Here is a 14,433-nt window from a genome sequence, read left to right as displayed (position 1 = left end):
ACGTAGAAGCAGAGATGGTGACTATCCAGGCTTCAGAGAGAGATGTGGCATCCTGTATAGAAGTGCCCTGGGACTGCACCAGTCCCTACTCCTCCCTGTTTGCACAGACAGCAACCCAAAAACATCAGAGCAAACGAGGGGAGACTCAAACCGCTTAATTCACTGTCAAGTCAAGCAGAAGTTGGATTGGTGACATAACTCTGGCTCAACTTAACTTTTTTTTTTTTACCATGACTTGGTCTCAACTCACCACGTGGGGGGAAAAAGCTTGTTCTTAATAGGGACTTAGCAGGACTTGGTACCAAAGATTCGGACTTGGGACTCTGACCCAAACTCTTGCCAACATCCCTGGAAAAAAAAGGAAAGGCCAGACCTTTCTCCTTAAGGCACACAAACAGCAAGACCAAACATGGACCCGGGTCTTCCATGCAGGCAACCCAACCCATCACTGCTTCTCCATATATATTTTTGGTGAACCCTGGGCTTGTTTGAAACCGCTTCAGACCCTCTTGGCTGCAAACGACCACCTGTGGCCAAACAAATATAGCAAGGATGGGCTCTTTCAAACTAGCGGCTCTTTTCATTCCAAACCGGAACAACAACAACATTGTCAGCAGAGGAAAAGGAGGGGGGGGGGATAAAATGGACACATCCAATTCACTTCCTCTATCTATTTAAAGACTTAAAATTGATCGTAGCTAAAGGGGGGGGGAGGATTGGAGTTTAGTGGGAACCCATATTCTTCATAGGTTCCCCATTCAATCAAACCTTCAAAGAGTCTTGATGAGTTTAGAAGTAGCAGTAAAGATGTAATATGCCACCCAGAGTATAAGTAAATAAGTAAATAAATAAGTAAATAAATAAGTAAGTAAATAAGTAAGTAAATAAGTAAATAAGTCAATCAATCAATCAATCAAGAGAAGGAACTTTCTTTGCTTAGAACGAAACAGCTTGAAGGGAGCCTGGATCATTGAGTCCAGCCCCTGTCAAAGAGGTCCAGTGGGGGATTCAAACTCCCGACCTCTGGTTCCACAGGCAAGAGACTAAACCACGGAGCTATCCAGCAGTACTTGAACCCCTTGAACACTTCTTGTAGTCAAAGAAAATTGGGCAGGGGGGTGTTTAGGGGTCCTATTTTCAGGCTGAGGACTAAGTTCCCATTCTGGGAGGACTTCAAGGGTGCAACCAGGTAATGAGTGGAGCTAAGAGCACAGGGCAGAACCAAAACAAAGCAGACACGTCCATAAATCTTTCTTGCCAAATTTGTAAAGATTCCCGAATTGTGTACAGCTCAGATCTATGCCTGTCTACTGAGGGGTAAATGCCAATACCACCGCTTCTTGAGCTGACAAGGAGAGATTGGTTCCAGGGAAAGTGCTTCTCTTCATTTTTTAAAATCGTGCCTCTTATCTTCAATCAATGATTAGAGATAAAAGCAGAAGCAGCTTGTGTGCTGGAGGCAAACCTCTGTAGAGCGAAATTTGGCCTCTGGGGCAGAGGTCCTGCATCCTTAGAAGAAGCCACAACCACGCTCGAAAGCCAAATTAGCTGGACCAGGATAAGGCCGGCTTCTTCAGCCCGAAGCTCCCTCTGTATCTGGCCTCCCTGCAACCCTTTGCATCGCTTAATCTCAAATGGATACATCCCTGGCTCCCAAGGTGACAACTTCAGGCCCCGTTTGCTCATTTCTATGCCAGGAAACAGGATGGATTCCTCTGATCTGGGGACTGTCTGGTTTTTGGCTGGAAGGAAAAGTGCCTCCATCATTCCGGGATGCAGAATGGGCCACGGGCACATCAATCTGTCACTGGAAGCTCCTTTTCCTGGTGGCTAAATTTAGAACCACTATTAAATATTCGCTAGTGTTTGTGAACAACCAGATGTGCATGTTTAAAGCTTGGTTTGTCTGCGTGTCTATTGACTTCCAGGATATTTTCTTTGTTATAGCAGTAAAACCGGGGGGGGGGGGGGGATTTCCTGGATTACACATCCCAAAATCCACCAACCACTGAAAATAAATGGAGTTGTCCAAGCTTATTGTCTAATTGTAGACAGATTTGTAGCTCTTATGGTAACATACATGCAGGAAAAGAAGGTACTATCATATTTTTAGTATGGGGGTGATGTTTAGGATGTTTTTGGCCCTAAACAGTATGTGCTGATCCTTTCTTTTAAAGTAACTTAGTTCCTTTTGAATGTCAAAGAAAAGGGTTACTTGTAGAGAATGGTAACCATGACTCATTGCCAATGGGCCATAGGACTGTAACTTGTTACTTTTTTTTTTTTTTTTTTTTTTACAAAAATAGCTTTCCATGTTCTGGCCTCCTTAAAATTTCCAGTTCTGCACTATACAGAAAGGTCGGTTTCAAAGGTGGTTTCCCATGAGATGCTTAAGCTCACAGGGTGTTTCCTACCTCATTTTTTAAAATGAAGCGAGATGGAAATAAGAAAGGACTCGGTCTTGATTTGTGATCCAGGGAAGAGGGGGAAGCAGATGACAAGAAAACAAGCCAGCAGCCAAACAGTCTCTGCTCAGGATCAGGTTCATCTCCCTCAGGAGAAAGTCCAGTACTTCTACTCAGTATCTGCAGCCACCTAAGTTTGTGAGTCTTTCCCCCTCTTTGGAGAAGAGCCGAAGTGATCAAATGTGGCTCGGGTTCCCTTGCCCTGTCGCTTCCCTGCCCAAAACTCCAGAGGTTCAAAAAAGGGCCCGGGAGGCATGAAGTCAGGATCGCTTTTGATGTCCAGCGTAGATGCAGCCCACTGGAATCAGAACCCATGGAGTTGTGACATCAGAGTTGCCTGGGAGAATCCAAATGGAAAGAACCGGAAACCCCTCCACAATCTTTGAAGGACAAGACACCTCATTATCCAGCACGGACCTCACCCGAGGTTTCCCACAGACCTCAGAGAGTCCTATCCGTCCCCCTACGACCCATTTTACACCACAGGCCTAAGACGGAGGCTATAACAATTAAAAGTTTGTTCTGCCCATTCAGTTTCCACTTAGGGTCAATTTCCAGTCCTCAGAAGTGTCTTCCCAGGCCCTCCTCCTGGTGGTGCTCTGGGATCCCCGGGTCGTTTGCCCATGGCCACACACGTGGCAGGGCACATAAAAAAACCCAGCCACCTATGTGCCAGGTGATCTTGGCTGGGCCCCAGCAAGAGATTTCAACACCGTTGTGGCGTGCCCTGTTTCAGAGCTCCAACCCCTGCATCACACCTCATAAGTAAAGCCTTCCCTTCACAAACACTACTTAACGTCCTACTTGTTCTTCATTCAGAACATGGTGGAACATCCATAAACATTCTGACAGGGCCGGCCCTACTGTCAAAAGTAGTAGTAGTAGTAGTAGTAGTAGTAGTAGTAGTAGTAGTAGTAGTAGCAGCAGCAGCAGCAGCAGCAGCAGCAGCAGTAGTAGTAGTAGTAGTAGTAGTAGTAGTAGTGATGGCCTCAGGCAGCAGATACGGGCATGGGGAGTGGGGGGGGGAGTCAGCCTTCTGGCTGTTCCCAATAAAATCCCTATCTGTTTGCTTCTCTTGGCGAACAGAACAGGAGGAATTATTGGGGGGACAGGGGCTGCCATTCATGCTCACCCCCTAGAATATACCATCTGAAGCAGTTACTTCACTTTGCCTAATGGTAGGGGCAGGCTTGTTGAAAACTCTGCAGGGAAGATTTTAGCAGGATAATTGAACTCGCTGAACCAAATAACAACAACAATAATAAGGAGATTGTTGTAGTCTTTTTGAAGATGCGTCTAAACTCAAGAGTGGATTTTTGATCCACTAACTAATTCATAGGATCGCCCTAAATGGGAAACAACTTAGCGGTACACAAGAACAAAAACATTTTTTTAAAAAAGCATACAATATAGTTTTGCCGGGGGTGGTGGTGGTTCCCTTCCGTTCATCACTGTCCAGCTTTGTTGCAGCATAGAAAGGAGGCAGGATGACAGGCTTGGCATTTCTGTTGCACATGAACTTTTGATTATGCATCTGGGCAAGGCGGCTTGTTCCCAGCGTCCAGCACCTTTCCTTGTTTAGCCTCTGTTTATCGTGGCTGCTGAGGGACAGAAGCGAGGGGAAGGTGCGTGGTGGGTAAGGAAAGGGTGTCTCCTTTATATTTAGCCCTCACGATGCTGGGTTTATTTAAGAGCAGGCCTTCTTGCTTCAAGCATGTAGAGGGATTAGCAGGTTGTCCCCAACGATCTTCTGCTCAGGCCAGGATCTCCTGCCAGCAACGTTGCCGGAAACCCAGCCAAGACTTCTTCTACAGTCTGGAGAAATCAGCCCACTGTTTTCTAGCAGATTCAAGCCACCACAACCATTCCCCATCATCCTCCACCGAGGTGGGGAGAGATGTGGATCAGAAGACCATCAAGGGTAGTCGACTAGAGAAAGCCACCAGCAGGGCTTCTGGGCAATTTTAAAAGACTATCTTTGGCCTCCTTGCAACGGTTCTTTCGATGACATGCAATTCTGGGAAATAATCCAAAGACGTATTTTGTTTGAGTAGGATTTGTTTATTTGATGTAACAATATCCCAAACTTCTGGGCAGCTTTGAAGAACACACAGGAGTGATCCAATTTAATATAATCTGACACTAAACTCATCCTTCCGTCTCTAGATCACTCACAGCCTCCTTCAAATCAGAGCTCAGTTACATTTTAAAAGGAATTTGTTGGTTTACTTATGGGGGCTACTTTATAACTACTCATTACATTCCTCATTCACCAAAAGTAACAAAGTAAACCCACTACAGAAGAAGTGGATTAGGAAGGAATCTGGGCAAAATCTAAGTTTACAATTTGGGAAAGTAAATTGTTTGCACCGCAAGTCCCAGAATGTGCTGGACTTCCAAATCCCAGCAAAATTTGGATATCTAAGAGGCCTGCAAGCTTAATCCCCCATAATGCTATGGACTGACCTCAGGGGCATTGTGGGAAAATGATGGCCATGGAGGAGAGCCACCTAGAAGAGCAAGGTGATCAGCGGCCTCAGAGGGAAAGCACAAATATATTTTAAGAGCGGGAAATGGACAGCTCAATGAGAAGTGAACACACTCAATGGCCACGGATGCTTGGTATGTAAGTAAGAGGGGTGTGAAAAAGACAGAACAGAAGCAGCAGCAGAATGGGAGTATCCTGGGGAAAGGGTGTCATCGGCTGGCGTTTCACGCGATAGCTATTTGCTGCAGTATGACTGGTCATACAGATTTAAGGATCACCCTGGAGATCACACAAAAGGGCTAGAATTCAGTGGGGCATCTCCAGTGTAAACAAATCCACCGAATCAATGGGATTCACACAAGTGTTCACTCACTATTCAAGCAAGGGAGCTGTAGATATTTAATTCATTTGTCCTTCCAATCTGTGAAGCAAGGTTTTCAACTCGGTTACCTTGCCTGCCCCGAACCCTGTCTCTCTCTAGCTCCTAAGATTTATTGTCTTCTACAAGGCTCTGTAGACTTGGCAGGTGTCTAAGACATCATGTACGCTAATAATGCTGTAATAACACACCCTCAACTCCTTCAGTCCACTTTGAGCTGGCTGCCTCCTCGCTGCAAGATTTGTTTCCTACGAAAACCTTTCTAGACACAATTCACCTTTAATGGTTTGCTGGGCATCCCTTAGATGTTTGTTCTGAAGAAAAGCTCTTGAATCTATCCTGTAAATAAATAAGCTTTTCATTTTGTGGCATCAGTAGGAGCCTAGGCTCACCGCTTCCCCCCCCCCCCATGTTACGCCTGGCAAAACACATGCTGCAAGAGGCCTCTGAAAGCCGTGGCTGCTGTTGCTTGCACGAAAAGGGTTTTAAAAAAATACCCCAAACCCTGCATCCTGGAAACGCTTTATTTCCTGACATCTAGTCCTGTTTTAAGGAACCGAGGTTCCGATCTAGCCTTCAGAATGGAGGCAGGAAGCTGACGGAGCGGACAAGCAGGGCTGCCTGATTAAACAACCATCGCAGGCCTGTTTCCTGGACATAGGAGCCGCTCAAGCAAAGTTTTAGCTTTGGAGCCAAACGCTGGTTGTGTGTTTAGAACTTGCTCACCCAGCCAAAGGGAAGCAGAGAGCAGAACGGGGTTTGGAGTAAGTTACTGGCCATGGTGCTTGAGAAATTCTGGGGTTCGTCACCCAAAATGCAGCTTTTCCAAGCTTTGAGTGGAACCATAAGCCCAGCCGACAAATCCATGGGTTCCCAATGTTCAGGTAGACTGCTGGTGCTGCCTGAAGCTCTTGGTCAAGAAGAAGAAGAAAGAAGAGACACCCCTGTTGCTATCTTGCAAGAGACACTTTCCTCCACCCCCTACACCAGTCTCTAGCAGCCCAATGTGCGGTTCAGTCTTAGACTGTACGCAAGGGACCAACAGTAATAAGCTGTTACTCTGCCAGGCCAGCTGCCCTTACTAAGCCTCGGACTTCTCAGCTTGCCATCTTGAAAACCCTGCTTCTGTTAAATGAATTGCCTACAGAAAGACAGACTTCTGTCCCCCGCATGGTATTGTTTCCCTCTCCCACTTTTAGTTATCCAACCGAATGCCATTTGCTTATTTTGTCTTGGCAACTACAAAACATCACCTGAAGGGAGCTAAGCTTGCTCTCATTTCCTAGAAGTCATCGAGACTTCCTTAACATTCTATTCCTAGCCTTTTCCCCTATCAAAACACACTGACCCACCCACTCACATAACAAGCTACTCACAACAGTTCCTTTTCCTCCGGTAAGAATGTGTGTAACTAGACACATTGAGACTGTAGTTCTGTATACAATCACTTCCCTCCATTTGCAGCGTGTAATTTCCGGGCTGTAGACACGCTCACCAGGTGAACATCACACAGTTCACAAACTGGCTTTTGTCGATTTCAGATTTTTAAAAGTAGAAAACTCTAAAGTAATGATTTACTTTTAAAAAAGAAAAAAAGTAATTAAAAAAATCAAAAAAGTTTTTAAAAAGAAAACTATAACAGTTACTGATCATGGGGGTTGGGGTCTGGAACTTTAATGAATACAATTAAAAGATCATAGTAAGGAGTAACTTTCTAAGTTCTGCAAAGCAGCTTTATAGTCCCCCAAAGATTGAAATATCGTGAGCCACTGGCTGGCAACTGCCTGACTCGCATGCTTGTACCTCTTTTGTTTTTGCCTGGGTTTTGAAACATTTTGCAGGGCTGTGCTCCCCCGGGGTCAGTGAGTTCTCTGCTCCCTTTCCAGGTGCTGCACAATCCAGCGCATGGGGGGGGGTGCCTTCACCTGCACAGGGGACTCCTCCCAGGGAAAGGCGCATCCCAGACATCCGAGTCAGAGGCTGGTCCCGTTTAAAGTAGCTTAAGGGAAGGTGAGGTGGAAGGCTGTGCGTAAGAAGAACAAAACCAGTTGCTGCTCACAAAGGTGAGTCTCTCTCTGAACACCCAGCCGTCTGCCAACACCGGCCCTGCAGGCATTTAAAAAGTAACTTTCTGAGCCGAACTACTTCGGAAGGGGGCGAAAATGCTGAATCATGTGGGGAGGCAGCCGGGGGGGGGGGGGAAGCTGGCTCCCCTTTCTAGGAACACCAGCACGCCTAGCTCCCAAGATCTAGTAACCGAGGAGGCCAGGGCACGGACCTACAGATGCCTCCGTTGCTGGGTCACGATACAGGGCTCTTAATCTCCTCCGAGCAGGCTTCGAGGGAGCCAGACGGGGTTATTCTTAGCCTGACTTCTCCAGTGAGCCAGTCGGGGTGACAGAGCAAAACTCCCCTCTCTCTCTCTCTCTCTCTCTCTCTCTCTCTCTCTCTCTCTCTCTCTCTCTCTCTCTCTCTCTCTCTCTCTGTGTGTGTGTGTGTGTGTGTGTGTGTGTGTGTGTGTGTGTCTTTTTTCTCTCCCTCACCGACTCACCACCAGACCTTGAAGCAAAGCCAGGGAATGTCCGGAGCATGTGAGATTCCAGGCATGGGGCGTACGTGTGAGCCAGTAGAGGAGGAAGACTATGAGGCTGGATGAGAAAAGGAGCAGGTTTGAGGGATCGGGTCCATCTAGGCCAGCATCCCTCTCTCTCCAGAGTCTGGCAAAGTGGCTTGGGGGGGGGGGGGACAAAGGCTCCCCTAAACATACTCATGCTGGCAGTGCTGTATTCCCCCCCTCCTATACAGTAGCTTTGCTTATCCTTGACCATGATAGTCTGAGGAGATCCCTCCAGGAAGTCCACCTACCAAGAGCCCTTCCCTCTCCTGTACTCCTCATCAACTGATATGCAGTGGTAGACTGTGTCTGCATAAAGGTGTTCCACTGAAATGCTGTGACCAAACCCATCAATTTTCCCCAGTTTTGAATCCGGTTGTCCCCCTTATGAAGCACCTTAGATGCCAACAGACTGGCAGGCTCCACACTCCACACAGCCTCTAGCAACCATTAATTCAGACACACCCACATCCCTCCTAAAACTACAATAAAATTTCACTCAAAAGGAACAGGAGGGGAAGAAATTAGAAACATCAACTACACTGCAACATATTTCAATTGTACAGTATATACAAAACAGCATAAAGATACCAATGCCAATAGAAGAAGTAAAGCAGAATGCATCATGGGACAGCTCTACTTTGATGATGATGATTTATGATTTTATTATTATTATTATTATTATTATTATTATTATTATTATTATTATTATTATTATTATTATTATTATTATTATTATTATTATTATTATTATTTCAAGCCAATTCTGATTCATGGTGACCCTGGGTTTTCCAGGTAGTGAATACTCAAAGTGGCTTACCATCCCCTTCCTCCAGGGGGCACCCTGGGACGGTGCAGCTGGCCGAAGGCCACCCAGGCTGGCTCTATTTCCAGGAGGCACACAGTGGAGGAATCGAACTCTTAACCTCTGGCTCTGCAGCCAGAGACCTCAACCACTGAGCTGTGCAGCAAGCTACTTTCCTTAATGGGTCCTATTTAATTATGAAGGCTTGTCACTTTTGAGGGTCCCCAAAGAGCCACAAAACCCCCTGGGTGGTTTTGTTAGTGTTCACCCGCTCTCTCTCTCAGCCTGTCCTACCTTGTCAGCTTGTTGTAAAGATACAATCAGGACAGAGAGAAAAGCCAAGCACGCCGCCTGCAGAATTTTGGGCAATGGAACCCAAAGCCCTAAACCTGCACTTATAGTTTCTTTACAGTTACAGGTGGAAGAAAACTGGCCTCCCTAGACGATGGAAGGGATGTGCGTCATGCTCTGGGGTGGATGTTGAGATATTAAGGCCAGAGTGGGATAGGCAAGTGAGTTTGGGATGACAGTAAAGATTGCAGAATTCAGATGTGGTTTTTTTTTTTTAAAGTATTATAAATATTTAAGTTACTTTTGAACAGAGATGAGAACAGAAACGGGTTGGTTGGTTGAGTTACACCTCCCAGAATCCCACGCCCAGCTAAGGCCCTCTTTCCTTCCAAGAGACAGGAAACGACAACGTCATGTTTCAAAGTTAACATGCCCAGCGCACAGCACGCAAAGTGGGCCTGCCTGATTTTACGAAGGACATCGGAAAGAAAAACCTTGCACAGTTTGCCTTGAGGGGAGGGCAGTCATTTTGGGCAGGTGGATTTTGCTCCAAGTAACATTGGCTGGGCTTTTCAGGCGCTACAAGATTCCAGGCTGCTTTTGTATAACGCTGTTAGTTGTTGCCATGTGCTGTCAAATTACCCTCAACCTATGGTGATGCATGAATGAGTGATCTCCAACATGTCCTCTCCTCAAGAGCCCTGCTCAGCTCTTGCAAACTACACCCCATGGCTTCCTTTAGGGAGTCGGTCCATCTCGTATTGGGGGTCTTCCTCTTTTCCTGCTGCTTTCCACCTTTCCCAACATTATTGTCTTTTTCAGAGAATCCTCCTTTCTTATGAGGTGCCCAAAGAAAAACAGCCTCAGCCTCCACATGTTTGCCTCTAAAGGTAGTTTAGACTTGATTGGATCTAGACCCCACCCCACCCCACCAGCTTTAGAGGACTCAATACTTAATGCTTAAAACCAAAAAAGTGACTTTCCGAGTTCTGATCTGGCTACTGATGAGTCGGGAGCGTTCGTGCTGATTTGCTTAAAAGCAGAAGTGCCAACCACCAGAACTGGTTGCTCTTTCTAAGCCAGAACCACCCAATGTTTCCACTACTGTTATGTGGCATCTTCACCTGCAATGGAAACTCATCGGCCGTTTCTTTTCCATCAAGTCAGCTCTTTCTGAAAAAATAAAAGAGGAAATGGCCAAGGCAAACAAAGCATCAAAAGATGCTTTTTGCCACAGGTTGAGCGCATGACTCACATCCAGAAGGACAGAATGTGCCCGACGCAGGACTGTTTTAGACGGCAACCAAGTTTCCTTTCTTGCTTGTAAGCAATGCAGGGTTTACTTGGGTGCAAAATCTCCTTTAAAAAGACATTTCTGTGAAAACAGCTGCCTTTCAGGAAATCTTAGAAATTCTTTAAAAATATTTAAGGGATCCATTTACCTCCTGGAGCTTCTCTAGCAGGGCTGTCGTGTACGCCTGTCACTGAAACCCTAAGTGGAAGCTTCAGACCGGGAGCCTCCAAGCGCAGCCATGAACTTTCATCAGGAGCACCACAGGGCTAAACTTGGCCTCCTGGAACAAACTGGGACTAAACATAAACCATGCTCGAAAGAGGGGTGAAAATCCATGGGAAGACGGGGAAAGGGGCACTGAACTAATCAAGGCTAGACACCTCATATGGAGGGCAGAAAAAAAAATACAAGTAAAATCAGTGTAGAACCTGGTACTTTCACAAGAGCAAATCGTCTACCTGACTAAAACCACCGTAAGAATTAGAAAGTTTTGCTTGATTACCCATAGCATGCATGTACATAAACATCAGTAGAAAGAATACCACAGCAAAAGGCCAGGGAGGGTGACATAACCACCTCAGGTTGCGAACCTGAGGAGTTATTACAGGGCATGAAATTCTTTCATTTGTTATTATTACTATTAGGGTTGTTATTATCTCAATGGAGAGAGGTACTTTGGGGGTTTACTATCTCCTGTGTTGAAATTATAAGGCCAGAAGAGAAGCTTTATGTTCTCTCCAGCTATTTGGGGGCCTCACTTCCCCCAAGCGCCAGCCAGGATGGTCATTGATTTTGGGAGCTGCCATCCAACCAGCTTCAGAGAGCTGATCTTATTTCTGTGAGTTAATTTGGCTCCCTTCTAAAAACTCACATTTGCCGGGCAACCTTCAGCATGCACCCCCCCCCGGTGCCCCTGCTCACCTATATTTCAATCTGTTACCCAATGCAAACTAAACTACAAAGCACCCCACAGAGCCTGTCTGTGCAAGAGGTGCTGCAGAAAGGGGTGGACCTCCAGGCTTTGCTGAACTACAACTCCCATCAGCCTCAGCCAGCATAGCCCATAGTGGGACAAAATGGGAGTTGTAATTCCCCAGCATTTGTAGTGATGTATGTTTCACATGCCTGAATATCGGTCAGAGATTGAAAAGTTACTTTCTGGGCTACAGTGCTCAGTGTCCACACCAGACTGAGGAGCGGTGATGCAAACAGACAACTTTTCCAAATATTGAGTTTCCCCCGTTTCCTTCTGTCATCATATCCCTTCTCCTGATCTTGCTGTGAAGCTGGAAAGGCATGCAGTTTTAAGATCATGTTCATAATTATGATTACGATTGCCATTCTATTTTTTTTTTAAATCTGCCTTTCAAATACAGATATAGATCTATATTTCCAAGACAAGTTGCAAGTCAGAAGATGTAAAATCTGGACAGCCCATTTTAAAACAGATCATCAAAAGAAGACACTCCCGGGAGTGAGGCAAGATGCCGTTTTTAAACATATGCCTGTTCTCCAAAGGCTGAGCACATACCTGTCACAGATCTCCTGACAACAGTCTTGAAAGGTAGATTAAGCCCCAAGTCACAGAGCAGACACAGACCCCAGTCTTGCTGTTTTTAGGTCTGATACTAAGCTGTACACCTCACTCATGGCAAACAGGCAGGGTCATCCATGGAATATTGTCCACTGATGTATAATTGAGACAAACAAAGCATTCTGGGTTGGGAAACTACAATCCCCAAACTCCCCACTTGAGAAAAGCCAGTCCAATCATCCTTCACCACCTCATCCAAGCTGGCTAGGGCTGGCGTGAGCCATTCAACAATGAAGTCAGCAGAACTGCCGAGTTGTCAGATAGGATTTTTGTTGCTTGGTTGGTTTTTTTATTTTGAAATTTTTTTTTTTAGAAGAGACAAGATCCTTTTGGGCCGAAAGAACACAAGGTCAAATCGGGTGACGTCAGACAGGGAGAAATGTTCCCCTACAAGCTGTTCTGGATGTCTTTAACCATAAACATGCAATCAGAGTTGTTAAACTGCAAAGAAGTGACGGCTGGTTTCTTTTGAAGAAGCTTTCACAGGAGAAAAACGTTTTTCCTTTCTAGACATGATTCTCTAGCCAGTTCTAAAGAAATAAATTTCACGTATGCTCAGGGGATTCTTATCTATTGACCTACAGACATTTAAATGGTTCTGCACTCAACGCACAGACCACAGAAAAGCAAGAGCTTTGCACTCAGCACATGCTCAGAAGCACAAACTTGTCTGGAAGGGAGCAGTTCTCAAAGTTCTAAGTTTAAACCCTGAGGCAACTAAAAAGCTAGTACAGGAAAAAAAGGGGGGGCATCCCAAACTATCTGCGTTATGGAGCAGGAAAGGAAGGAAATGTTAAAAGAAAATACTAATGTACGGCAGGACCAAGAAGATAACACTGCCACAAAAGAAAGGGGGATCCTCCCCTGCAGAATTTCAAGGCTTTAAAGTTTGCAATGCAGGAAAGAGAGGATGTGAAAGTTCTTTCAAAAATAGCTTAAAACTGGGACAACTGAGAAAAGACCCAGATTGGGACAGAAAGTTTTCTTCCCACCATATGATACAATAAGATGACTTCATGACCCCCAGTTCTCTTGAGCAATGGATTGGGGCAGCTAAAATAAATTAACTAGATTTTTTCCCCCTCCCAGACTACAGAGTTAACGGGAATTGCCTATCACGGTAAAGTTCAAAAGCTGACAATCCGAATTTTACACTGCCTTGCTGTTCGATTTATAAGGGTTCTCCTTTTTAGTTTGTTTTTAAAGTCACCGGTACTCTAGTTTGTTTGGGGTTTTTTTTTCTTTCCTTTCGCCGGAATCTGCTGGAAGCAGATAAGAATGGAACCGTTAGAAACGCGAAGTAGAGCAAATTAAAAACGGCTCTCCCGCAATCATCCTTCACCACCATCCCCAAGTGCCTCGAGAAAGTTTCTGCGGAGCTGACGGGAAAAGTTGGGCTGCGGTCGAGAGAACATGAAAAGCAGAACTTGGAAATGTTACTTTTGGGGTGGCTGGGGGATATTTTTTTGACAACTTCCAGAATGCCGGAAAAGTTTTTCTCAACTCTGAGCACCTGTTAACATTCCAGGTGGAGCTTCCAGCATCAGGAGCAATCTCTCTGCAAATTCGAGCGGCTAAAAGAGGTGGGATTAAGGGGGAGGAAACTGTTGGTGAATTTCGCTGCTGCTGTTAATAGAAAATCACTACCGATTTTCCCTCCTAGCATCACGCTTTCATATCCATCCACAGATCTGAAGGTATGGACCCTCAAAGGCGGCTCTTACCTGCGCGAAGTCATCGCAGCGCCACTCCGGAGCGGAGAGCTGAAAAGCGGCTTTCCGCTCAACTCCAGCAGCGGCGCGTCGCTTCCTTTCCGCAGATGCGCAGCCCGGCACTGCTCGCTCGGCCGGAGCAGCCCAACTCCGAAGCAGCCAAAGGGAGTGGCTGCCCTAGGCTTAACCACCGAAACACACACACACACACGCACTCCCAAGCCACTCCCCCTCCGCTGCCCTAGATGGGGATGGCCACCCGCCTCCATTCACACGACGCCCCAGACCCCCATTGGCCGGGGACGCAAACCCCCGCGCAGACACGCCTTTCCAGCCCAGCTGGGCTCTGGAAACCCACGTGTCAGCCAAGGGGAAAACCCTCCCTGGGCGGTGACGCAGGGCGAAGGGAATCCCCTCTCCGCCAATCATCTCTCCCTAGCAACAGGCACCTCCCAGCAACCGCAGGAGCCGCATTTAAAGGGACATCCCTCTCCGGAGAGACAACATCCATATTAGGGCAATCCATCGCCGGCTTCTCCAGGGATCCAAAAATGTGCAAGATTTTGAGCGCGCCAGGACTCTTCATCAAACTAGATCAGGTCGGCGACGCACATCAGCCTCGGTGATGGATGGTGGGAGTTGTAATTCAAGGCTACATAACCCCCCCCCCCCCCAGTCCTTGGAGTGTTTGAGTATGTATTTTTAATACATTTGAGTGGAGGTTTTGTGCAATGACCAGGTTTCATTAGCTGTATGGTCGCTTTCTTTGATATGGCATTGGCAAAATTACC

General features: G+C 46.3%; 1 protein-coding gene across 3 annotated transcripts in view; it reads right to left on the bottom strand.

Annotated features, from left to right (window-relative positions):
* Positions 1-13,945, bottom strand: part of LOC110073274 (tyrosine-protein phosphatase non-receptor type 11) — a 37,511-nt gene extending 23,566 nt beyond the window's left edge. The window contains exon 1 of one of the 3 annotated variants that reach the window (XM_078379249.1): positions 13,655-13,945. In XM_078379249.1, coding sequence (XP_078235375.1) covers positions 13,655-13,911 — 257 coding nt within the window. In that variant the 5' untranslated portion in view covers positions 13,912-13,945. The remainder of the gene's footprint in view (positions 1-13,654) is intronic. The other 2 variants (XM_078379248.1, XM_072977603.2) reach the window with 2 other exon arrangements.
* Positions 13,946-14,433: the final 488 nt, after the last annotated feature.

Source organism: Pogona vitticeps, chromosome 7, assembly GCF_051106095.1.
Source record: "Pogona vitticeps strain Pit_001003342236 chromosome 7, PviZW2.1, whole genome shotgun sequence".
Lineage (NCBI taxonomy): Eukaryota > Metazoa > Chordata > Lepidosauria > Squamata > Agamidae > Pogona > Pogona vitticeps.
This window is presented reverse-complemented; position numbering and strand designations above follow the sequence as displayed.